Source organism: Ochotona curzoniae, unplaced genomic scaffold (genome assembly GCF_017591425.1).
Source record: "Ochotona curzoniae isolate NIBS_2020 unplaced genomic scaffold, NIBS_Ocur_1.0 contig_2321, whole genome shotgun sequence".
In the NCBI taxonomy this organism is placed as follows: Eukaryota; Metazoa; Chordata; class Mammalia; order Lagomorpha; family Ochotonidae; genus Ochotona; species Ochotona curzoniae.
Genome location: NW_024465421.1, coordinates 9063009 through 9089627, shown reverse-complemented (window position 1 = coordinate 9089627; position 26619 = coordinate 9063009). Strand labels below are relative to the sequence as shown.

The window sequence follows — 26619 nt, the reverse complement described above, 5'->3', positions numbered from 1 at the left end:
AGACTTCCCTCTTCCTCTGTCATTCTGCCCTTCATATCAATCAATCAGTCAATCAATCAATCAATTTTGAAAATAGCAAGTCAAATGATAAAAGACAACCCTAAAACCAGAAAATATGGTGTTCTTGGAAGGGGTGGGCTGTACCATTAAATGTCCACTAGTCTGTCCCTCCATTTTCTCATGGGTCCACTTTGCATGGTTTTAGTTACCTGTGGTCAACCGGGGACCAAAAATATTAAATGAAAAATTCCAGACATCAGAAATTGCCTCCATACCTAATGGTGTGTCATCCTGAGGAGCAGGCTGAAATCTCATGCTGCCCTGTGCCAGCCCCCTCCTCCTCTCCCTGAGAAGTGAGCCACCCTTCAGTCCAGACACCCACCCTTCCCGGGCTCACCACCTGTCAATCACCCCGTGGCCGTCTCTATTGTGCACCTTGCTCGGCCTCCTCAGGTGCAAGAACTTTTTAAGAAAACATTTATTTATTTTTATTGAAAGGCAGATTTACTAAGAGAAGGAGAGACAGGAAGATCTTCTAGCTGCTAGTTCACTCCCCAAATAGCCTCAATGGCCAGAGTTAAGCCAATCCAAAACCAGGAGCCAGGGGCTTCTTCCTGGTCTCCCACATGGGTGCAGGGTCTGAAGGCTTCAGGCCATCCTGTACTGCTTTCCCAGGCCACAAACAGGGAGCTGGATGAGAAGTGGAGTAGCCAGGACATGAGCCAGTGCCTATATGGGATCTCAGTGCTTGCGATGTTTGCAAGAGAGAATTAGCCAACTGAGTCATCGCACCAGACCCAAAACCATTTTTTTTTTTAAAAATCCATACATATGAGTGTGTACAGGAAAAGTAGATGTGAAGAAGGGTTTGCCACTTGGCTCCCGCACCGTGCCTCAGGCGCAGGTGCTAGAAAGCAATGGCCGTATCTCACTGTCTCCCAGCCCACCAGCCTCCTCTCTTAGTTAAAGTGTCATTGCTCACTAAACTGAGGAAGTGGTCCCTTCCCACCGGGTTCTTGAACACAGGCCTCTAGAGGTCAGTCCTCTCTCCTGCAGACTACATCTTCATGTCCGGTCTGGAGAGCCTTGTCCCCTCATCTCCCTCCTCACTGGCTCTCCCAGGTTCTGAGCAAGAAATCATTGCCCCCTGACTCTCTGGAGCCCACGTGGCCATCATCAAAGATTCCCAAAGGAACACGACATTTCTAGCCAGTCAGAGGGATGCCACAGGGACCACAGACCCACGGGGGACTTGGATTTGAACATGTAACCTCTCAGCTGCGACTTCTGTCTTTGGGAAGTATGATCCCTTTCTCTGGGAGCCTGGGCCTTCAGCCAGGGCTGCCCGGCTCCTTGTTCTGCACGGTGTAACAAACTCTGGGGACAGTAGGTGAAGTCACTGCTCAGGACAGTGGCATCCTATATCAGAATGCCTGGCTGTTCCACTTCTCATCCAGCTTCCTGCTAATGCGCCTGGGAAAGCAGCAGATGATGGCCCACGTGCTGGGGCCCCGCCACTCATGCGAGAAACCGGATGAAAATCCTGGCTCTTGGCTCCTGCCTGGTCCAACCCCGGGCTGTTGCAGCATTTGGGCAGGGGTGGGAGGGGTGAACCGACAGATTAAGGTTCTCTCTCTCTCTCCTTCTCCAGCACTCTGCCTATCAAACAAATAATACATCTTGAAAAACCACAAAAAGACACCTCCTTTCTTCCCTACCCTTGTGTTGGCAGTTGGCTTTCTGAGGACCCAGTTTTGGGGGTTTGCTAGCAATGTCTCCCCTCAGCTTTGGCAGTGTTCTGTGACAGGGACGCTCTCTAGTCCCAAGCGTTCACTGAGATCCCAGCCGTGTCCCCTGTGGACAAGGGCCGCTTCTTAGGAGCAGCAAGGCGGCCCCTGCATCGACTCGGGTCTTCGTGCCTGTCTAGCATGCCAGCTGCAGGGCCATGCATGACTGTATGACACGGCCCTACCCTTTCTGGGTCCCCACCTGGTCTCACTGTGAAAACCACAAAGAGCCCCTCAGGTCCCCTTGTCTCCACACCCACACCGTTTCTGTGCCTCTTGTCATAGTCCGGAAGGCTCCCAGCTTCAAGGGAAGCAGGGACTTTCACTCCTTGGCCCCCTGCCCCTGCCCCCAGGCATACCGTGACTTGTGACCGTGACCGTGACTTGGCAGGCTGAGGGAGAGGAGGGGGAAGTCTTGGGCACGTGCCTTGGTTTCTGCTTGCTCATCTGTGGAGGAGCAGAGACTGTGCCCGCGTGTGAGCCTGCCAGGTGCTGTGCCGTCCACAGTCTTCACAGGAAGAAAGTAGACTTTAGACTTGCTCAGGGCGGCATCCCCCCATCCCACGTCCAGGGCCCACTCACTGGCAGTGAGCCCCTCCGGACAAGCAAGGGAAAAAGCTGCCCCCCACTGTGCAGGGCGCCACCAGTCATGGCTTCCTCCCGCCCTCCTCCCTCCTTTCCCAAACAATCTAGCAGTTTGCTTGGACCAAGCCCAGTACTGAGAAATTCTGTGGCAGACATCTACTGGAAGCCAGAACGTTGACTCATTTCTTCCTGAAACACCACTCATGCCAGCCCTTATCTGCTCAGCCTCATTTTCTCTCACTCGCTTCGAAGCACGGGCCATTAGTAACGTAAGTATTACTTAAGCCCTATGCAATGGTTCAATTGATTGATTCCCCCACCTCCAAGTGCCAGCATCCCAAATGCCAGTTTGTGTCCTGGCTGCTCCACTTCCCATACAGCAGGAGTTAGTGGCCTGGGAAAGCAGTTGAGGATGGCCCGAAGCCTTGGGACTCTGCACTCGTGTGGGAGACCGAGAAGAAACTCCTGTCTCCTGGCTTCAGATCAGATCAGCTCTGGCTGTTGTGGCCATTTGGGGAGTGAACCAACAGGTGGAAGGTCTTTCTGTCTCTCCTTTCTGTAAATCTGCCTCCTTAATAAAAATAAATCAATAGTTTTTTTTTTTTTAAGAAGGCATTTTATTTGTGTATGTTTCTATCATTTGTTTCTAAACAAAAGCACCCTGCTTAGTGTGTGGTACACGGAGGTGGCACTGCAGCTGGAGACCTGGGTCCAAAGCTCTGCCCTTTGCTGGCTGTGTGTCTTTAGACACGTTATCTGGTATATCCGTGTCTTGGCAACGGTGGTACCTGCCTGGTGCTGCCATCGTGAGCGCTAACAGACCAGCAAGTGTTTAGTCAGTGTTTTCTATTGGAATTAGCACCGTGATTCACCAGGGCAGGATTTTTGTTTATCTTTTTAAAAGTAGGATTTATTTATTTTAAAGGCAGAGTGTCAGAGGGAACTAGAGATAGCCACAAAAATGACAGTGAGAGTGAGAGAGAAACAGAGAGAACTTCCACCTGCTGGCTTATCCCCCTGAGAGCTGCAACAGTCAGGGCTGGGCCAGGATGGAGTCAGGATCCAGGAACTCCACTGATCCAGGAACTCCACATGGGTGGCAGGAACCCAAACCCCTGGGCTACCACCGGCTGCCTCCCTGCTGCATTAGCAGGGAGCTGGATCAGAAGCAGAGTAGCTGGGACTCATACCAGCACTCTGTCTGATAGGAGATGCCAGCATTGCAGGTGGCAGTATAACCCTGCCTGGCCTGTCTTATCCCTGTGTCGTCCATGCTTGGCACACAGTCTCAGCTCAGCAGTGGACTCTCAACACTCCAGAAACTGTGCAGAGATAAACACTGCTCGCTCAGCTTTCGAATGCTCTGTGGGACCTTGAGGAAACCATGGGGACAACGTTATCTTTCACTAGGGAGACAGGGTGGAAGGATTTGCTTGGTCTTAAGAGGCAGGGCTAGAAAGAAGCCAGTGTGGATAGGGGATGGATGACCAAGAGAGCAAGAACTTCTGGGAATCCCTTACAGTAGGGACCTGCAGGATGGGAAAGCCACTGTGTGGGCCAAGTCAAGGGGAAGATTTTGTTATGCACTAGCCTGCAGGTGTGTGCAATTCAGCAAGAGGAAGTTTCTAGGGCCCGGCGCGGTGGCGCAGTGGTTAAGGTCCTCGCCTTGAACGCCCGGGATCCCATATGGGTGCCAGCAGCCCCACTTCCCTTCCAGCTCCCTGCCTGTGGCCCGGGAAAGCAGTCGAGGATGACCCAAAGCTTTGGGACCCTGCACCCACGTGGGAGACCCGGAGGAGGCTCCTGGCTTTGGATCGGCATAGTATCGGCCGTTGCGCTCACTTGGGGAGTGAATCATCGGATGGATGATCTTCCTCTCTGTCTCTCCTCTCTGTATATCCGCCTTTCCAATTAAAAAATAATAATAAAAATACATCTTTAAAAAATAAAAAAAAAAAAAGAGGAAGTTTCTACTTTGGATTATTCTCCGTGAGGTCTGCAGTGCACCTGTTGGCCTGTGGGAACTGCAGGGCTGGGGACTGGGGAAAGCCAGTGTTTGTGGAAGAGAAGGCAAAACACATCCGATTCTAGGAGCTCAACCACCCTGCTCAGGACAGCCAAGGGAGTACACGAAGGTCACTGGCTTCAAAGACAGGAGCTTCCCAGGCGCGAGGCAGGGTGGGCTGGCCAGGCCGATGAAGTCACTATGCATCCAGGTGTAACGAGAAGACACAGTGAGACAAACCAGACCGAACTGAGATGCACCTGTTCTGCCTCTTAGTCCCAGGCTGGAGAATCCCTCAAATCTGGCATCTTAGTTGATAATGTCTTTTTTTTTATTTTTCAAGATTTATTTATTTTTATTGGAAAGTCAGATATACAAAGAGGAGGAAAGAGGAAGATCATTCGTCCCGATTCACTCCCCAAGCAGCCGCAACGGCCAGAGCTGAGCCAGTCTGAAGCCAAGAGTCCCGCTGTCTCTTCCGGGTCTTCCACACGGGTGCAGGGTCCCAAGGCTTTGGGCCATCCTCAACTGCTTTCCTAGGCCACAAGCAGGAAGCTGGATGGGAAGCAGGGCCACTGGGATTAGAACCAGCGCCCCATATGGGATCCAGCCATGTGCAAGGCAAGGACTTTAGCCATTATGCTACTGCACTGGACCCAGAAAATGCCCTTTTAAGAGCTAATATATTCATAAGACCCGGGATGGGGAGCAAGTCCAGCAGGGAGGCTGTGGGGGGGCTTCTCTGATAGACCACTGTTCCCTCTGGTGAGTGTGAACACTGGGACTGAGGGCAGACCAGGCTTGGCGTCACCTCTGATGAGATTTCTTTGCGGATTCCCCCCAACTGAATTACTGGACTCAACTCCAACCATGGTGGAAAATCACAGGATCTGTGGTCTGACTGTGGAGTGCATGTGTTAGAACTCAGTGGTTCAAGCCTGTGCAGCACACAGCATGCCCAGATGCACATTGGGGACATAACAACCAGTTTATTAGGCCTGCAGAGGACATCCAGTACCATGGAGGGCAGAACAAATTGGACAGCTCTCCTGGCCAAGCTTTGACAGTGAGTATCTGGGCCAGCGGCGACTCTAGGGTGGACTATGTCAGTCAGTGGACCTTGGAAGGATTTCCTCAACCTTGGAGCAATGAAATCAACAGCATCTCAGAACTATCAAAACCACTTACACAGTATCCTCAGAACATGCTCCACATTGGGGTCCCTGGCACTACATCGAGTGACCGTCCTGCATACCCCGGTGCTGACGTGGATGGGCTGTTGGGAGCGGTCCTCTTCCCATTCTTTCCCACTTTCCCCAGATACGGGGGTGGGGGGGGGGGGAGGAGATTGGCAACGTTGTCTCATTCACTTTCCCCTATTCCTCAACCCTCCGTGCCCTAATTGATGATCCACATGGGCCTGCGTCCCTCTCAACTAGGTAAATGTCATCAAAAATAAAATGGACTTACTATTAAAAAAACATGAGCTAGTGTATCTTGTCTTGCTTTAGATTCTGTGTGTACTATGCCACCTTCTGGTCAGGATTTGTCTTCCTTGTGTGTATGCTTCACGCACAAAAGTCCCCATTATGGACGTATATGAGGGCGCTTCAAAAGTTCTTGGAAATTATGCATTATTTGTTCTTTCTTTTTAAATTTTTTTTTTTTAAGCAGAGCAACAGAGATAATGAGAGCTCCCACCCAATGGTTCATTGCCCCAAATGCCCCTGGCCACCTGGGTTGGGCCAGGCTGAAGCCAGAAGCTGAAACCCCAGCTGGATCTCCCATGTGGCTGGCAGCCCAAATACCTGAATCCTTGGCTGCTGCCTCCCAGGGTGTGCCCCTCAGCAGGAAGCTGACTTGGAAGCAGAGTAGCTGAGATTGGAGGCAGGCCCCCACATTTGCATTTTTGATAAGACCATGACCAAAATAGATGACAAAAGATACTTTAAAACAGCCTTGTGGAGCCCGGCGCAGGACTAGCAGCTAAAGTCCTCACCTTGAATGCGTCCCAGGATCCCATATGGGCGCCAGTTCTAATCCCAGCAGCTCTACTTCCCATCCAGCTCCCTGCCTTTGGCCTGAGAAAGCAGTCGAGGACAGCCCAAAGCTTTGGGATCCTGAACCCACATGGGAGACCCGGAGGAAGTTCCTGGTTCCTGATTTTGGATTGGCTCAGCTCTGGCTATTGTGGCTACTTGGGGAGTGAATCATCACATGGAAGATCTTCCTCTCTGTCCCTCCACCTCTCTGTATATCTGCCTTTCCAATAAAAATAAATAAATATTTAAAAAAGCAAACCAGTCTTGTGGAGCTGGTGCACTGGTGCAATTATTTAGGCCTCTGCCTGCAGTACTGGCATTGCATACAGGCGCCGGTTTGAGTCCAGGCTGCTCCACTCTGACCCAGCTCCTTACTAATGTGCCTAGGAAAGGATGGCCCTGGTCCTAGGTCCCCATGTGGGAGACCTGGAGGAAGCTCCTGGTTCCTAGCTCTGGACCACCCCAGTTCTGGCTATTGTAGATATTTGAGGGAGTGAACCAGTGGGTGGTCTGCCTCTGTCTATACTCTCTTCCTCTCTCGGTAACTCTGCTTTTTAAATAAAAATAAATATATATATATATATTTAAAGAAGAGGGAAAAAAAAACTGGAAAAGGAAAAAAAACACCTTTATTCAATCTCATTGTTGATACACAGTCCAGAGAAATCTTCACATACGCCACTAGAGGGCAAGCGTGAGGCGGTTCACGTGGTATCTAGCAGGCGATGGAGAGGTTCCAGGTCTGAATAACTGAACTGTGGGTACTCACCTCAAAGAGAATAAGGATGCAGTGACAACAGGTCTGAACGACACGCTGAGTAAGAAAAATGAGAGCGTGTGAGGTGTAGACTTGCACAGAAGTGAACTGAAAATTCACATACAATATCCAAAGGACACTCTCACATGCCACTGGCAAAGGAGAGTGAAGACAAGGGCTAACTGGCCTGAATTCGTAGCCCTGCAAGTGAAGCTGCCATTTGCATTACCAGCATCCCCTCTCAGGGGAGCAGTTTCAGGCCCACCGGGTCTGCTTCCTGGCCAGCTAACACGTCCAGCAAGGCAGCAGAAGACAATCCCTGGCAATCATGAAGCACACTCAGATGGAATTTCTGGCCACTGGCTTTGGCTTTGTCCACATCTGGCTGTTGCAGCCATTTAAGGGGTAAACTGCAGGATGAAAAACCTCTCTCTCTCTATTGGTCTACTTTTCAAATGAATACATAAATCTTCAGAAAATGAAGCAAGGCAGAGGCTTGATGGCAATGATGACAGTGTGCCAGAAGAGTGGAAATGAGGAACGCAGTCACACCTGGGATTAAGAAAACATGAAGGAAGGGTCTGTGTGATGGCCTAGTGGTTAAAGTCCTCGCCTTGAATGCGCTGGGATCCCATATGGGCGCCAGTTCTAATCCCAGCAGCTCTGCTTCCCATCCAGCTCCCTGCTTGTGGCCTGGGAAAGCAGTCGAGGACGGCCCAAAGCTGTGGGATTCTGCACCCGCGAGGGAGACCTGGAGGAAGTTCCTGGCTCCTGGAGGAAGTTCCTGGATGAAGATCCTGGCTTCAGATTGGCACAGCACCGGCTGTTACGGTCACTTGGGGAATGAGTCATCGGATGGAGGATCCTCCTCTCTGTCTCTCCTCTCTGTATATCTGATTTAGCAGTAAAAATAAATAAATCTTAGAAAAAAGGAAACATAAAGGTGAGAAGGAGCTGTATTTGGGGATAAGAATGAATGCAGGTAAAGCAGTGTCCAAGTGGCTGATGTGAGAACACGTGTGTTTACATGGCTGACACGCAGAAGCTGATGGATGAGGGGTTGGGGGCACGGAGAAGGCTGAGCGGCCGATGGGGATCCCTCTTAGTTTGTAGGACTCCAAGGGCCGAGCTTCCTTAGCTTGTCCTGGCGTCAGGAGATGGAGCGGAATTTCTTTATTTAGATTTGAAAGGTAGAGCTACAAAGAGAGACATCTTCCATCTGCTGGTTCACTCTGGCAATCACGGCAGTGGCCACAGCGGGGGCCCAACCAAAACCAGCAGGGTCTCCCAAGTCCTTGGGCCATCCTCTACTGCTTTAACAGGAGCATAAGCAGGAAGCCAGATAGCTGGTTTATAATTCATCTTTGCTCTTTAAAAAAGTAGCCTTCATTTTAACACATAGATAGTACAATATTTTTTGTATTTTAATATATTTTATTTTATGACCTAGTTCCCTAGGTTCTGGGGTTGCCCGTGCCCTTCCCCAAGGTCCCTCCCTCCCTGACCCCATGAATTTCTTCATGATTTCCTTCATGAACAGTCACAAGTCCATTATGCTGTTGTTGGAAGTGTTTCCCAACGATGCAGGCATGGACACTGTCAGGGACGCCATCATCTTACTCTTAGGAGGTATTCAGTTCTTTCGCTGGGAGTCCATCTCTGCTCTGTATGCATACAGACCTACAGCACTTTGTCTCCATATCTGGACATATTTGTCCCCGCTATACTCCCATTACATATCCCCTAACTTACACAACCAGTGAGCGCAGTCCATATCGGGGGTGAAAATAGTAAGTTTTCATTAACATGAAATTAACAAACATGCTACAAAAATAAAAATGCATCACAAGAGTGGTGGAAACAGATCCAAAACCTTCTTGCAGGAACAGATGCCAGTGCATGATCCTTGTGGCACTGAAGGAACTACAGTTAAAAACTAGAACTTCATTGCTCATGATAGGTAGCAAAACAGTGTTGAAATGGACATTTGCAATCTGAAGTGTTTACAAGCAATCTATCTCGTATGGATGATCAATTAATGAATCCCAAGAACTTATTGGGAAAGATACAGATGACTAGGAAATGTGAAAAGATAAGATTTGCTACAAAAATAATTAATATGACACTACAAAACTGCAAATTGAAACTAGAAAGAGCCAGCCTAAAAGATGAGCAAAATAGCCCCTAGCCATATTAGCACTGAGATTTTGATTGAAATCATCTTAGAGCAAACGTGCTATCTGACCTTTTGGGATTGGCTCATTTCCTTTAGCATAATGGTCTCCAATTCAGCCCATTTGGCTGCAAACGGTTGTATTTCATTCTTTTTAATAGCTGAGTTGCTCTCCATAGGATACATGAACCATGGTTTCTTTTTTTTTTTTTTTAAGATTTATTTATTTATTGGAAAGTCAGATATACAGAGAGGAGGAAAGACAGAGAGGAAGATCTTCCATCCGCTGATTCACTCCCCAAGTGAGCACAACGGCCAATGCTATGCCAATCGAAGCCAGGATCCAGGAACTTCTTCCAGGTCTCCCACACCAGTGCAAGGTCCCAAAGCTTTGGGCAATCCTTGACTGCTTTCCCAGGCCACAAGCAGGGAGCTGGATGGGAAGTAGAGCTGCTGGGACTAAAACTGGCGCCCATATGGGATCCTAGGCTTTCAAGGTGAGGACTTTAGCCGCTAGGCCACGCCACCGGGCCCAATCCATGGCCTCTTTTTCTAGTCCTCTGTTGATGAGCATCTAGGTTGTTTCCAATTTTTTGCAGTTGTTGATCGTGCTGCAATGAATACAGGGGTTCATACTGCTTTCTCATGTATCCAATCCTTTGGATATATTCCTGGAAGTGGTATTGCTAGGTCATAATGGAGGTGGATTTTCAGTTGCTAGGTATTCCGTGTACTAACGTCAGTAATGACTGCACCAGCCTGCACTCCCACCAGCAGTGGAGTATTGTGCCCTTTCCCCCGCCACCGCATCCTAACCAGCAGGTGTTGTTGGTAGTTTTCCCTATGTGGGCCATCCTTACTGGGGTGAGCTGGAACCTCAGTGTTGTTTCTACTTGAATTTTCCTTATTGCTAGGGAGTTTGAGCACTGTTTCATATGCCTGTCTGCCACGTGGACTTGTTCCTTTAAGAGGTGTCTGTTTCCATTGCGCATTTCTTAACTGGTTTGTTTCTTTTGTTGTTATGGTTTTGCTGGAGTTCTTTGTTTATTCTGGATACCAGCTCCTTGTCCCCTACGTAGTGTGCAAAGACTTTCTCCCACTCTGTTGGTTGCTTTTTTTGGATTTTTTTTCCTTTACTGTGCAGAAGCTTCTTAGTTTGATGTAGTCCTATCTGTTTAGTTGGGTCTTGATTTTCTTTGCTTTTGGTGATTTTCCTAGGAAGTCTTTGCCTGTGCCTGTATTTTGTAGAGTACTTCCTATGTTTTCTTCTAGAAGTTGAATGGTTTCTGGGTGTAGGTTTAGATCCTTTTACCCATTTAGATTTGATCTTTGTATATGGTTCTTAGTTCTGCAGGCAAGTAGCCTTTATTTTTTAGGACAGTTTTAGGTTCATAGCAAAATTGAACTGAATAGTTCCCAACATTCTATCCCTTGGTGCTGTCCCCCAGCAGAAGCCGCTTTTAAGGGTTTTCCCCCCTTTTTCTGCTTTAATGCAGTCTTTGGGGAAAGGGGAGAAGACACTAAGTAAGTCAATCAGTTTTTTTAAATCCTTGTAAAATTATACCTTATTTGAAATAAAAAAAATTATGTCTCAGTTGCGCACAGGTCTAAGTACAAAACTTCATTTCCCAGGGGGTAGCGCGGCACGTCACGGAGGGAGGAGCGCGCATGCGTAGCGAGGTCCGCCGCGCTCCGCTCGGCTCATAAAAAGGAAAAAAAAGCGTGTGCGGTTCCCGACGTGCCGCGAACCTTCGAACGCCGGTGCGTTAGCATCCATAGACCCGGGGACAGCGCTCACGGGCTCGCGCCTGGCTCCGCCGTCGCTACTCCCAGCGCGCCGTGATCTTTTCGCCCGAGACTCGGTAGGCGGGCACGAGTCAAGGCCTGCGGCCGCCGGACCCGCGTGAGAACCGGAACCCGAGCGGCCCCGACCCGGCCCGCGAGGGGCGCCGCGCACGCGCGCTAGGTGGGAGGGGGCGGGGCGGGGGGCGGTCGGCCTGGGCTCTGCGCGTGCGCAGTAGTGTCCGGGGCGCAGGTGCGCGGGGAGACCGCCCCCCTGGGGTCCTCGGCTTGGAGTGAGGATGAGCCCGAACTCTAGCATCTTGCATTATTTGCTCAAAAAAGAGTACCAGCGTCAGGAGGGCCACACTCTCAATCATCCTCCAGACACCTGCTCGGTCGGACCGAGGCTCTTCTACGTCCCTGGCCTCTCCCGTTTGACACTTGAAACGCCATCTCTTGGCCTGCCGGCCCTCAGATTTCTGTCTTCATCTCTTTATTGTCTCTGGAACGCCAGATGCTTACCTTCAGCTCTGGCTGGAGTGTGGTTGCCGCCTTTGGAATGTCTAATCGGCCTCACAGCGTGTCCAGAACTAATTCTGCGTTTCGGCCTTGGTACCTTCCCCACTCTTTCCCACTTCTCCACCTGTGGGGCCGAAGCCTCGAGTTTTGTGGTGTCTTCTGCTTCCTGCCTCCTCTCCTTCTTCATGCCGCTCTTAGCGGGTGTGTTTATCTGTGAGGGTCATTCCCATCCACGCCTGGGGAGTTCCTTCTCGTTGGGATTTGTACTGTCTGGCGTTATTCTGTATTCTGCTCTCTCGTCTCTTGTAATGCTTACACTACCTACACATAACTACTTGGAACTGTTTGCCTCATGTGGTGCACCTTTCTGGAATGTTCCCTGGGAACAAGGTACAGGGTACCTATTTGGTAAACATGACTGGTAAATATTCCTGGGTAAATTTTTACTTGGTAAAAATATTCCTGAGCAAAGGGGAACTATGTAGGTGGAATGTAGGCAGTCCCTCTTATGTGACGGTTACCTCAGTCTGGCAAGAGAAGGTGTGGAATAGACCAGCCTCAGAATTGTTGCAGCATTTCTTAGTTGAAAGACTTTTTTTTATATAAGTAATGTTCTCCCTCTCTTTTTTAAAGATTTATTTATTTTTATTAGAAAGGCAGATATTCAGAGAGAGAGAGAGGAAGATCTTCTGCCTTATGATTCACTCCCCAAGTGACCGCAGTAGCTGGAGCTGCGCCGATCTGAAGCCAGGAGCCAGGAATCTCTTCAAGCTCTCCCACGTGGGTGCAGGATCCCAAGGCTTTGGGCCATACTTGACTGCTTTCCCAGGCCACAAGCAGGGAGCTGGATGGAAAGTGGAGCTGCCGGGATTAGAACCGGTGCCCATATGGGATCCTGGCACATTCAAGGCAAGGACTTTAGCTGCTAGGCCATCATGCCAGACCAAAAAGACAATTTTTTAAAAATTTATTTTTATTTGAAAGGCAGATTTACAAAGAGGAGAGATGTGTATCTGTCTCTGTGACTCTTTCCCTTTTCTTGGAAGGACACCAGGCCAACTGGACTAAGAGCCCACCCCGCTGCAAGTGTGGCAGCATCATAATGCCATCTACAGAGACCCTGTGCCCAAGGCTTCTCACATGCACCGGTACCAGGGCTCCAGCCCCAGCAGCCACTAACTAGGTCTTTTCTGCTCTGCCCTACAGACGCTCTGCTGTGCCATGGCCCTCGTGTCTGCCGACTCCCGCATCGCAGAGCTGCTCACCGAGCTCCATCAGCTCATTAAGCAGACGCAGGTGGGAGCACGCCCTGCCCTCCACGGCTGGGGCGCTGGGTGGGTGGGATGGTGGGGGTCACAGGCTTGCATGCTGGACGAGGCAGGCATGGTGCCATTCTTGCTGGGTTTTCTCAGTGTGGGGGGTTTTATTCCTGTTTGACAGCTGTATTGAGAGGCAGATCACAGACCATCAGATGCACCCATGTACAGCACATGATTCAATGTTTAGGATATTGAGAACTGTGCAGCCATCACCACCATCAATTTCAGAACTCTCTCTCTATCTGTTTCTTTTTTTTTTTAAGATTTATTTTTATTATGTTTTTATTGGAAAGGCGGATATACAGAGAGGAGAGACAGAGAGGAAGATCTTCCATCCGCTGATTCACTCCCCAAGTGAGCGCAACGGTTGATGCTATGCTGATCCGAAGCCAGGAGCCTCTTCTGGGTCTCCCACGCGGGTGCAGGGTCCCAAAGCTTTGGGCCGTCCTCGACTGCTTTCCCAGGCCATAAGCAGGGAGTTGGAACGGAAGAGGGGCTGCCGGGATTAGAACCGGCGCCCATATGGGATCCCGGGCGTGCAAGGCGAGGACTTTAACCACTTGCGCCACCACGCCGGGCCCTTCTTTTTTTTTTTAAGATATATTTTATTGGGGGCCCGGCGCGGTGGCGCAAGTGCCCTTCTTTTTTTTTTTAAGATATATTTTATTGGGGGCCCGGCGCGGTGGCGCAAGTGCCCTTCTTTTTTTTTTTAAGATATATTTTATTGGGGGCCCGGCGCGGTGGCGCAAGTGGTTAAAGTCCTCGCCTTGCACGCCCGGGATCCCATATGGGCGCCGGTTCTAATCCCGGCAGCCCCGCTTCCCTTCCAGCTCCCTGCTTATGGCCTGGGAAAGCAGTCGAGGACGGCCCAAAGCTTTGGGACCCTGCACCCGCGTGGGAGACCCAGAAGAGGCTCCTGGCTTCGGATCAGCATAGCATCAACCGTTGCGCTCACTTGGGGAGTGAATCAGCGGATGGAAGATCTTCCTCTCTGTCTCTCCTCTCTGTATATCCGCCTTTCCAATAAAAATAAAATAAAATCTTAAAAAAAAAAACTTGCTGATATCATTTAAAAAAAAAAAGATATATTTTATTGGAAAGACACATTTACAGAGAGAAAGAGTTAACAGATACAAAGATCTTCCACTCCCCAAATGTCTGCAACAGCTGGAGCTGAGCCAATCCAAAATCAGGACCCAGGAGCTTCTTCCAGATCCCCTACATGGGTGCCAGGCCACCCTCCACTACTTTCCTGGGTGCTTTAGCAGGGAGCCGGAACAGAAGTGGAGCAGCCAGAGCTTGCACGAGCACCCATATGGGATGCTGGCACTGCAGGTGGCAGCTGTACCCTCTGCACCACAGCATTGGCCCCCAGGATGTTTTTATCACCCAGCAAAAATGTCCCGTGTCCATTAGCAGTGACCTTACAAATAAACAAAGGTACTCAAGGTACTGCTCCTAGAAAAGCCGCTCTGAGGGCTATCTCCCTCAGAAGTTATCTCCTGTGAGCTGGTCACGGGTCAAAGCTTGTTTTCACGGTATGTAGAGTTTGAATGAGCCTGGCCTGCTGAGTTAATCCTTTGCTGCTACCCTCTAGCCTCTGAGCTAGCAGAAAACTCTTACAACACAAAGGTCGTGTTTATCTAACTGTGTGCACTGAAGATAATAGTATTTATGTAACATCTGTATGGTAGCAATGAGAACTTTCCCTAACATTTGCAGGGAGCCTTGCGGGGGGAGAGGAGAAGGCAGGGATAGACCAAAACAGGGGACCGGCCCTCTGAGGTCTCAGAAGGCTGTCTGAGGTCACAGCAGGCCCTCTGAGGTCACGGCAGGCCCTCTGAGGTCACGGCAGGCCCTCTGAGGTCACAGCAGGCTCTCTGAGATCATGGCAGGCCCTCTGAGGTCACGGCAGGCCCTCTGAGGTCACGGCAGGCTCTCTGAGGTCACGGCAGGCCCTCTGAGGTCACAGCAGCATGTCTGAGCTTTCTGTTCCCATGTGTTTGTGTGTTTCCTTCCCTGAGCTACCATTATTTGTGCCTTCAGGTAAACTTGCGTGGAAATGAGCTGGTGCTAAGTCCAGTTCTTCCTCATTTCCCTTGGGATCAGGATGTGAGGATCATGGCTGTTAGCATCATCCTGACTCCTCCTGTACAGAAGGTGGTGTCGTGTAGCAGTGTGGCCACTGTGGAGGCCAGGGCTGTCAGGCAGCAGCTGGAGATGCATTACAGCGGGGCTTGTTGTTCCTCTGGCCGGCCAGCTGGCCGTGATGCTGTTGCCATTGGCCGTGCTTCAGTTACTTCGGGATTCCAGCCTGGCCAGGGCCACGACTAGTCGGCCTGTGTCAGTTCCCTGGCTAGTCCAAAGCCGCTGGCCTCCGTGTGCTGTCCTAGAGCAGGGCCCATCACCCTCCCGCGGGCAGACCCTTGGCTGGCTTGAGCTCATTCCCAGCACCTCAAGCTACAACTCCTTTGGTCAGTGGCAGCCATGGTGTGACTTGGGCCGCAAGTGCCTCCCTGGCTTTAAAGTGTGAGGGAATCCCATAGGTACCATCCCGGTGGTCAGGGGGTGGGGGAAAGATTTGCAGATGGCAGAGCCTGAGCTGTTGTCCATATGCCGACAGACAAGTGAGTGTAGCTCCTTCCCTGGGCCAGCCCCCGACTCCCGCAGGACTTGGAAGTTCCAGGAATTATTTGTTGAATCTTTCATCTGGCTCCTGCTCCCTCCCGTTGTGCTGGAAGGGGACTTCCGTGTCTCCACTGCTTCCTGTCACATGGCTGCCGTCCCACCACCAACCCCACCCTGTGTCCTTTACCATGTGGACCAGCACCACAAGGGCGTCAGCCTTGCTGCCGGGGTGCCCATATTGTTCACTCCTGTGTGCATATGCTGGATATCATATACCCAGCCTTGCTGCTGGGAACCCAACCTGTGCGGTACCCCAGATTCGGGTTAGAAAAGGAGCGATTAAACCTGAGTGTGGGACTGGGGGGGGGGCCGGGGGGGCTCTCCCAGCCTATCATTGTCTCAGAGCTGGCTGGTTCCCCAGGGAATCTGCACCTGCCATGTGCTGCCCACTGCTTGAAGCCTCCCCAAATCCATCTCTTCCCTATTTTTATTACCTTTTCACTCACAAATACAAGGGGCCTGTAGCATGCCGCCTCAGGCAGGCACCCCACTGTGTTCTGCAGTGACCGGCCTGCAGGCAGGCAGCTGTCCTCTGCCCAGTCCTGTGGCCTGAAGGGCAGGATTCCCCAGAGATTCCCTCTCTAGTGATGGCTTTTGGAGCAGATGTAGTGTGAAGACAGAAGGCAGCAGCAGGGACACACCCCAACTGAGTGTATACATTCCTGAAAGGCTCTGCGCATGGCCATTCTGGAAATGGCAAGACAAGAGAGTGAAGAGACCCAGGATTTCCAGGGTCTTGGGGTGCAGGGATGGGAGATGCAGGTGAGCACTGAGAAGTTCAGGGAGGCAGAACTTCAGGACACAGCACTGAGGCAGTGGGGGCATGTGACTGTGTGTGTCGTGCAGAGCCATCCAGCACGGTGTCAACCCCAATGTGCACCATGGGCCTGAGTGAGTCATCACCCGTGGCACCGAGTGCCCCACGCCAGCACAGCGTGTCAGCAGTGGGGAGCCAGGGTTCAAGGGGGGAGCAGGTGCATTAAGACTTTGAACTCTGCTCCATCTCTGTAAACCTAAAACAGCCCTAAAAAATCACTTGTTAGCAAAATCCATTTTACAACAGAGAAGGAAAGTGTTCTTGGCCTGTGACCAGGTTCCATGTAGGCACCAACAGCTGCTCTAGTTTGTCATCACCCCACGCAGCCAATGTGCCTGTGTGGGAGCAGGTATCGGCAGATGTAAGGCTTTTACTCTGCCAGGCATCGGGGCAGCTGAGCCCAGCGGGATGAGGGACCCTGTCACAGTGTCACAGCCCAGCAGGGAGCCCTGGTCACAGTGTTGGGACAGTGCTGGCTGTCCCCTCTGCGGAAGCCACCTGTTCATCCTTTTACCTCAGGAGTATTTTATTTTAAGGGATTTTTAAAATGTTCATTTATCTTTATTTATTTAAAAGGCAGAGGAACAGACTGACCCTCTATCCTCTGATTCACTCCCCTGATGCCTTGCAATAGCCGAGGCAGGGCAAGGCTGAAGCCAGGAACTGGGACCTCCATTCGAGTCTCCAGTGTGGGCACTAGGGAGCCAAGCCCTTGAGCCACCCCTGCTGCCTCCCTGGGTGTGCACCAGCAGGCAGAAAGCTAGATGGGAGGCAGAAGCGGGCCTGATACCCAGGTACCCAGATAAAGGGTACAGATGTTCCAAGTGGCAGCTTAGCTCACTGGGCAGTAGCACCCACCCACTCTGGGCCCGTTGTCTCTCTTCTCAACCATCTCTGTTTTTTAGCCAGACGTTTCTGCCTTCAGAAGGGATGTTAGGTTCAGTTACTGTGTGGCCAGGATTGCTAGGGGCCTTCTCCCCCTGGTCCCATTGCTGTAGAGTAGGGCTGCAAAGAGGAGGCTCGTGGGCTCTCTGAGCCTCTAGATCACACAGCTGCGTGTGCACTCTGCACCCCACTTGGCCAGATGGGGTGGGGCACTCAGCAGTTCTCTCATAAAAGCTGTGCCATGCAGCTGCACGTTCTTCCCACACCGTAACGCTGCTTCCCACAGCTGCAGGAGCAGCCCTCAGCCCAGGACACAGGTGGGGGATGAGAACTTTTCCCCAGATGAATTGGTCCACCTGGACCGCCCCCACCCCCCACCCTGTTCCGGTGCTACCACAGCCTCTTTCTGGGAGTTGTATGGTGAGCTGTGGAACTAGGAAGTGTGCGTTCTTTAAGTTTGTTTTTCTTTTTTGAGATCAATTAAGGGGTGGGAGTTTGGCATAATGGTTTGCACGTCACTTGGGACGGCTGTCTTCCAAATCAGAGCACCTTGGGCCGAGTCTTGTCTCAGCTTCCAGTGCCAGTTCCCAGTGAGTGGGCACCCTGGGAGGCAGCAGTGATGGTGCAAGTGCTGGGGTCTCTGTCACCCACATGGTCCTGGTTCCTAACTTCAGCTTAGTGCAACCCTGCCTGCAGATCGACAGAAGGAAGGTCTCTGTTCCTCTCTCTCTGCCTAAAATAAAATAATGATGATGATGATGTTTTTAAGAAATAGAAACATTGGGGCCAGTTTCATGGTATCTCAGGTTAAGCCACTGCCCGCAATGCCAGCATCTCATATGGGCACTGTTTCAAGTCCCCGCTGCTCCACTTTCCATGCAATTCCCTGTTGATGCACCAGGGAAGGCAGAGGAGGGCGGCCCGGATGCGTGGGCCCCTGCCACCCATGCAGGAGACCCAGATGTGCTTCCTTCCTTCAGCGTGGCCTGGCTCTTCGTGGATTTGGCCTAGCAATTTGGGAAGTGAACAGTGGTTGGAAGATCCCTCTCCCTATAATTCTACTTTCAAATAACTGTTTTGTTTTTTTAAAGCAGGGTGGGAGGGGGTTAACTGGGCCCCTTGGAAATCATCTTGGGATGTTTGTGAGTTTTGGGAAAGATGCCTGTGGACGGGGAGTGTGTCAGACTGGTCTCTTTTTGATCCAGGAGCGTCAGTAGAGCTGGAAGCCAGGACATCACTGTAATTGCTTTTGTGTTTGTTGGGGGCAAAGGAGGATCGTATCGTGGGTTTGGATTTAGAAGGCAGGAGCTGGGGTGCAGGTGCCCAGCGGGTGGCAGCCGGCCCATGCCCTGTCACCCTGTCTGCACAGGAAGAGCGCTCAAGGAGCGAGCACAACTTGGTGAACATCCAGAAGACACACGAGCGGATGCAAACGGAGAACAAGAGTGAGTCCCAGGCGTGGGGGCTTGGGGGTGTGGGACAGTGGAGACCCAAGCGTGGCTGCCCTGATTGAGAAGGGACTTATGCATGTTCCCCAGAGAATTGCAGCCCCCTCCACTTGGGGGTGGGTGCTCAGGGAAGTATGGCTGTAGCCTAGGAAGCTGGTCCCAAGAACACAGGCACCCATGTCCAGGGGTGTCCCCACAGGGGCACCCCTGACCCAGAGCAGCTTAGCAAGTTGCCTGGATTTAACACATACATGTTTCCCAGTATGAGAGAGTGTCACAGTTCTCCCCTAGATAAGATGGTGGCCTCTGACTCCGTAAAAGTATGGACATGAACACGGGCACTTCTGGGCTGGTGGTGCTCAGTTTTGGGGCTCAGCCTCTCTGAGCACCCCAGGTCTGCTTGTGCCAGCCCAGTGGCAGCACCCAACCCTCACCTGTGCCTCCCCCTCCTGCCTGTGCTTACAGTTTCTCCCTATTACCGGACCAAGCTACGGGGCCTCTACACAACTGCCAAGGCCGACGCAGAGGCCGAATGCAAGTGAGTGCTGCCCGATGACCTGCTGGGCGCCCTCCCTGGGGTGCTCCCCAGCCTGCTGTCTGCCCCCCATCCTGCAGCTGCATCATGTGTGAGCATCCAGAGTTGCTGCTGACACAGCAGCTGGTTCCAGGGTTAGCTACCCCGTGGTTGCAGAGGCACAGTGACCAGCTCCAGGGTCCTAAGCCCTGACAGGATGAAGCAGGTGCCAGGCCTGGTGGTCCACCTTCCTCATTCCTGCCCTGCCCCATGTGAGAGGGGGCAGCATGTGGTCAGCAGTGCTCACTCCACGTGCCCTTGCTGGGCTGGGGCAGGGGGCTTTGCCGTCCTGCTTTCTGTGTGTGCCGCCTCCCATCCTCGCTGCAGCCTGCGAAGGTTGTGTCATTGCCCCTGTTCAGAGGCGGAGAGACAGAGGCCCAGAGGGGTTCCATCATTGGCCTGGAGCCACGCAGCTAGTAAGTGGAAAAGTGCAAGGTTTTTTTGGTTGTTGTTTGTTTGTTGTTATTTAAGATCTACTTACTTTTATTAGGAAGGCAGGTTTACAGGGAGAGAAGGAGAGACAGAGACGGAGATCTTTCATCCTCTGGTTGACACCCCAAATGGCCGCAATGGCCGGAGCTGAGCTGGACCGAGGCCAGGAGCCAGGAGCCTCTTCCAGGTCTCCCACCTGGCTACAGGGATCCGCAGACTTGAGCCATCATTCACTGCTTTCCCAGGCCATGAGTAGGGAGCTGGATCACAAATAGAGCAACTGGGACTTGAACCAGTACCCATGTGGGATGCCGACAACACAGGTGCAGGCTTATCCTGCTGTCACATGGTGCTGGTAACTGTGGAAGCTCAGTTTTAAACCCGAAGGAGGCAGCTTCACAGGCTCTTTCCATAGCACACATTTTTAGGTTTTTGTTGGAATTAGGCCATTTATAATGTGTTAATGAATTATGATTTTTACCCTGTCAGTTCTGTTGTGTGGGGTTTTGTCACGATGTTGGTTGTTACTCAAGCAGTTGATTTCATGTCACTGTGCCCACGCCTCGAGGGCCCAGTGAGGGTGGCAGCAAGAATTGATACTCTTGGCATTTCCCAGAGTTTCAGGCACTTGCCTGGGCTCTGTCCTGTGTCACTGGCTGTATGTTTTCCTCACCTGGCGGCTGCCGGCCTGCTGGCCTCCTATCGCTAGTATGGTCCCTGAGGCTGGTGCTGGCTGTATGAAGATGGGGAAGATCGAGCCTGCGTGGGCAGTCAGAAAGGAGAGATGCCCTGCCAGCCAGCCAGCCAGCCAGCCAGCCAGCCAGCACAGCTACTGGACGGAGGAGATGCTGAGCCGGGCACCAGCAGGTGCCTGTGTGCACAGAGCGCTGCCAGAGGGCAGCGGGGGACAGGACACCAAGAACCTCCCATACCCTGTGCTTCATCCTGGAGGAACCAGTGAGGACCTGAAGTGGGAAGGAAGACATAATGAGGGTATCATGAAGGAGTGGTGGGGGGTCCAGACCCATTGGTCAGTTGGGCCAGTGGCAGAGATGGGGAAAATGGCCAGAGTGTTGGTCGTGGACGCAGGGGCCGGGGCGATTCCCTCTAGCAGGTGGGTGCAGCAAGGAGAGAAGGCATTCTGTCTGGAGCCAGCCTCCTCCTTGGGGTGCCCAGCATGGCCCCCATGCATTTGTCTTGATCTGGCCAGAGCCAGGCCCTTCCCCGCTCCTCACCTGGCCTGGCAGTGGCTTGTAGGAGTTGTGATAACTCATACTTAGTTTGGGAGTGGAAAACAGCCCATCCCTTGCCAGCCTGCCAGCAGGCAGAGTGAGATGGGGAAGCAGCTGGTGTGGTCGCCTCTGGCATTGACTTACACTTCACATTGACTGGCTTGGTTCGTAAGGGCGGGGCCCCTCCTCATCTGTTGTCCCACTGCCTGGTGTCATATGTTTTACTTCTCCAGGTTTGCAAAACGCCTGCAGCCTCCAAGTGAACCCTGAGGTTTTTCAGTACCCCACTGGGAGAGGGAGGGTGGGCCACCGCCCCTGCTGTGTCCTTTCCCTAGCACTCTGGCTTCAAGACCCACAGAAAAAGGAAGAGGTGCCCAGAGCCCCGCCTTGGGAGCTGAAATGTTGGGCCCTTTACCTGTGGGTGCCACGGTGGCCTCCCTTACAGAATGTGGCGGGTACCTTGTGTCCTCATTTTAATAGGTTTCCTAAGGAACACAGAACAGAAAAGCCTTGGGGAGTGGCAGGTAGGCTGGCACTTGGAATGCCCACATCCCATACCAGGGCTCTTGTCAGGAGTCCTGGGCCCTCTGCTTCTATCCCCCACACCCTGCTAATAAACCTGGAAAATGGCAGCTGAATTTTTACATACTTGGATGCCCAGCAGCAGGGGTCCGAGGGAGCCCAGATCACAACCTTCACTTTCCGTGTGCACGTGGAGGACAGGTCCATGTTTCCCAGTGGGAACAAGCCACGCCCTGATGGTAGCTTCACAGGCATTTGTCAGCTGCAGCCCTGTCAGGGCACCAGGACCAGGACCAGGGACGGCGTCTTCAGGGCCACTGTAACTGTAGACAGTGGAGACCATCTCTCAAAGCCCCTCCACATCTCAGAGGTTCCCCCAAACAACTCGGCCACTGCAGAGCGGGGTGCCATTCAGCTGGCCAGGTACTCGAGGCCAAAAAAGTAGCCAGGGGCCAGGGTCAGGTGCCAGGATCTGCAGTGTGGATGGCTGCCATGCCCTCGCTCTGTCCTTGCCCCGTGGCCACCTCCCTGCCTGCAGCCCCGGCCGGGCACCATCAGGAAACCAGCAGTGCTGCTGCCTGTTCCTCCTCGTCCACATGGGCACAGGAGAGGCTCGTGGGGTGGGTGGGGATGGGGGGAGCAGCTCTTGCCCTCCCAGCGCTAGTGAGAGCCCAGAGGGATTTTTCTTTAAACCTTTGTACTTCTTTAAAGGTCACCCTAATCAAATACTAGTGCTGTGAGTTGGTGTGGTGCTGGAATAAAGAGCCCACACCAGATGTCGTCCCTCCCCAGCGACAGCCCATACCAAATGTCGCCCCTCCCAGCGACAGCTAGGGCTTGGGCTATGCTGCACACTGAAGTGCATCAACTGGACCTTTGTCCTTCTTTGTACCGGCACAGCAGCGGGCCTCTTGGGGGTACTTCCCGTTGAGGGCCGGAAGTGGGGACCCAAGCATGGCTGGGCATCCTTCTAGGTGACCGGATACCTTTATGGCCGAGAGAGCGGGTCACTTCCCTAAAACGGCTGCTGTTGAAATGGTCAGCAAGCTTGAGAACAGCGAGTCTGCAGGCCGTGCGGTGGGACTGCAGCAGTTGGGGGCAGCAGACCTTGGCCCTCCTAGAGATTCCCTGAGCAGACGAAGGCCCTGAGAAGTCCTGCAGGGACTCACAGAAACTGCTTCCCTGTGGCACACTGGCTGTCCAGGCTGGTTGTGCTGGAGTGAGCTTAGGTGTTACTGATTTAACTGTGGATAGAAATGATTTCAGATTTAGATAAAAGTAATTTTCACAAAATTTTATAACTGATTTTTTTTTTGAAAGGCAGAGAGAAGGGGAAAAAAAAGACCAATTTCCCATCCACTTATTCACTTGCCAAAAGTGTTTACAACAGGGGTAATACTGTGGCTCAACAGGCTAATCTTCTACCTTCAAGTGCCAGCATTCCATATGGGTGCCAGTTCCTGTCTGAGCTGTTCCACTTCCCATTCAGGTCCTTGCTTGCAACTTGGGAAAGAAGCAGAGAAGAGCCCAAGAGCTTGGGACCCTGCATCTGTGTGGGAGACCTGGAGGAGCCTCCTGGTTCCTGGCTTCAGATCAGCTCAGCTCTGGCCATTGTACCATTTGGGGGGTGAACCAGCAGATGGAAAGTCTTTGTCTCTCCTCTATAAATCTACCTTTCAAGTAAAAAAAATAAAGAAATCTTTGAAACAAACAAAAAAAAAAATTGTCCGCAGCAGCCAGGGTTGGTCCAGGCCAAATTCCAGGGCTGGTAACTTAATCCAGGTCTCCCACGTGAATGGCAGGGACCCAACTCTTGAGGTGTCACTGCTGCCTCACAGGCTGTGTGTTAGCAGGAAGGTGCCAGTGGAATGGGACTCCAGGCACCCCAGGGTACAGGTATCCCAAATGGTGGCTTAACTGCCATGCCCAATAGCTGCCCTCACGTTTGCTTATCCTTTGTTCTATGCACATGCAATGTTCTGAATCATTTAAGTTCCAGACATAATGTCACTTGATCTCAAATTCTTTAGTCAGTACTTATTCAAAAATATATAACCATGGTTCAGTTTTTACTATAAGATATAATAGTGGATGACAAAAGTTGAGTAAGATATGCTGTTAATAGTTTTCTGTTATGTTTAGGTCCTAACTTAAAAAAAAATTTTTTTTTATTTACTTGAAAGGCAAAGTGGAAGATCTTCCACCTGCTGGATGAGCCAGACTCAAACCAGGAGCCAGGAGCTCCATCTAGGTCTGCTACGTGGGTGGCAGAAGACCAAGTACTTGGATCTGCTGCCAGCCAGGTGTATTAGCAGGGAGCTGGATGGGAAGCTGAGTAGCCAAGACACATTTCAATATGGGGTCTGGGTGCCCTAGCAGTGCCTTACCCCACTTGGCCACAGCTCCTGCCCCTGTGCTTGCAGCACAGAAGGCATTTGCACCAGCATCTCCATCCCCTCTCTCCTGCACACAAATGCATTGCGCTGCACCAGGTTATTACGGCATCGCTGTGTGGAAGGAGCCTTCAGCTGCCTCTGCAAGCCCCTGGCCACTTATGCTCCTGACTGGTAGAGGCTTTGTGGTGTGGAGCGAGAGGGCAGTGAGGGCATGTGGTTCTCAACGGATGCGCTGGCATGAGGCACCCTGCCTGCAGTCACCAGACTGCACCTCAGCCAGACCTCTTCCCTTCCTCCCCTGTCCCCAGCATCCTCCGGAAAGCCCTAGATAAGATCGCCGAGATCAAGTCTCTGTTGGAAGAGAGGCGGATTGGTGAGTGGGAGAGGCCACGGGCTGCTCTGGGCTATTTGACCGGCAGGGAGACTCCAAGAGCAGCAGACACGGGTCCTGGGGGTGCCTGTGCCTGCAACCTGGCCAAGTCCCTGTCAGGAGCGTCCAACAGAGACAGGGCTGGGCAGGGAACAGCAACCACCGTCAGGGCTTGAGAAGGACATGCTGGGTCCTCCTCCATGGGTCAAGGTCATCTTCCTGCTCCTGGCATTTCTTCCCTTCCTTAGGTCTGCAGCCCACTATCTCCCTGCCCTGCTCACTGCCCGCTCCCGTGCCTCGCACGGAGAGAACCTGGCAGGCTGGGCAGAGCCACACCTGTGTGGAGTTGGTCCCATGGGCTCCAAGCCTCAGCACCCTTCTGGTTCCTCCCTCCTCCTCCTCCTCTTTTTCCTCTTCGTTTCCTGGCATGTGGCTGGGTCATGCTTGTGATTAGTGGGAGGCCACAGTTTTATAACCTACTACCTGAATTACAACATCTATTATGAGCGCAGCACAGTGAAGAATTCACACAACTGAACACTTGTGTAATCAGCACCCCATAAGGACACAGGTCATTGCCCGCACCTGCTGCCCCTTCCATAACCTTCCCGATGCCCCACCCCTATTCGGAGGCATGTCCCGATGCTGCGATGGTTTTGAGCTGTGGGCGGCTGGCAGGAGGGGCTGGGTTCCTGCTCAGGTGCTGCTCCTCCAGCTGGGCTCCCTTCCTTCCCGCAGCGGCCAAGATTGCGGGCCTGTACAGTGACTCGGAGCCCCCCAGGAAGACCATGCGCAGAGGCGTGCTGATGACCCTGCTCCAGCAGTCGGCCATGACGCTGCCCCTGTGGATCGGGAAGCCTGGTGACAAGTGAGGGCGGGCGCTGGCTCTGAGGGCCAGGTGGTGCAAGGGTGGCACTGACTGACTGTTGCATTCTGCACACACGCAGGCCCCCGCCCCTGTGTGGAGCCATTCCGGCCTCTGGGGACTATGTGGCCAAGCCTGGAGATAAGGTGGCTGCGCGGGTCAAAGCCGTGGATGGCGATGAGCAGTGGATCCTGGCTGAGGTCGTCAGTTACAGCCATGCCACTAACAAGTGAGTGAGCACCAGCCAGGGGCTCGTTCTTGTGTCTGCACAGTGCAAGAAAACACTTCCCCCAGCCGGTGGCATGGGCAGCACTGGCTGCTTCCAGCAGTTGTCCTCCATTCTCCTGCAGGTACGAGGTAGACGACATTGATGAAGAAGGCAAGGAGTGAGTGTCGGCCAGGGAGGGCAATGCAGGCCGGGTGAGGGGTGGGGCAGCCAAGCCTCTGGGAAGGAGTGGCCCCTCCAGGCCTGAAGCCAACACCTTCCCCACCCCACCCGGGGCCCTCATTCCAGGAGACACACCCTGAGCAGGCGGCGAATCATCCCGCTGCCCCAGTGGAAGGCCAACCCTGAGACGGACCCCGAGGCCTTGTTCCAGAAGGAGCAGCTTGTGCTGGCCCTATATCCCCAGACTACCTGCTTCTACCGTGCCCTGATCCACACGCCCCCACAGCGGGTAAGGGGAGCCCCATGGAGAGGCTATCAGGGTGACAGGACCCCCCAGCCCACCCGCTTTGCTGCTCCTCTTGTGGCTTTGGAGCTCCAAGGGACCTAGCAGCTACACCCTTCCCCAATCCATCCCCCCGAATCCTGCAGGGCCTTGGCCAACACTGTCACACTGTACCTGGTCACAGGTCACCTGAACACAGCCTCATGGCTCCCCACTTCCTCCAGGCTCCCTACTAGGTCCCCGGGGGGGGACCACAAGTGGCCGCATGCCTTCTGTTGTGGCTCACCCATGTGGGGAGTGAGTTTTCCCTCTGCCCTAACTCTTGACCCCCTGCCCTTGGCCCTAGATGTTGAGGGGAAGTTCTGTGGCACCAAGGCCCAGGCAGGCACCGGGCCACCTGAGCTAGAGTGGAGGATGAGGGTGGTAGAGGCCAGGCTCTGGGGCCCTGGGCAGGCCATCCTGGCCCTGAGTGAGTGTCCAGCCCCTCCTGTGTGCTCAGCCACAGGACGACTACTCGGTCCTGTTTGAAGACACCTCCTACGCAGATGGCTACTCCCCTCCACTCAACGTGGCCCAGAGGTACGTGGTGGCCTGTAAGGAGCCCAAGAAAAAGTGATGCTGCAGCAGACCCGCCCGGTGCAGCCACCCTCCCTGGGGAAGCCACTGTGGATGTTCTGCAACCCAATAAACCTTCTCCAGTGCATGTCTTGGCCCTGACTGTCACAAGCGCTGCAGCCCTTGCTCTCCTCA

The 26619-nt window shown here is 52.6% G+C and overlaps 1 protein-coding gene across 1 annotated transcript; it reads left to right on the top strand.

Moving 5' to 3' along the window:
* Nucleotides 1-11064: 11064 nt before the first annotated feature.
* On the top strand, nucleotides 11065-26562 carry SGF29 (SAGA complex associated factor 29). The gene is made up of 10 exons (XM_040973092.1): nucleotides 11065-11211; nucleotides 12857-12946; nucleotides 18729-18804; nucleotides 19273-19345; nucleotides 24272-24336; nucleotides 25072-25201; nucleotides 25281-25427; nucleotides 25549-25584; nucleotides 25713-25875; nucleotides 26369-26562. The coding sequence occupies exons 2-10, from the start codon at nucleotides 12872-12874 to the stop codon at nucleotides 26483-26485; spliced, it is 882 nt and encodes a 293-aa protein (XP_040829026.1). The 5' UTR covers nucleotides 11065-11211; nucleotides 12857-12871; the 3' UTR covers nucleotides 26486-26562.
* Nucleotides 26563-26619: the final 57 nt, after the last annotated feature.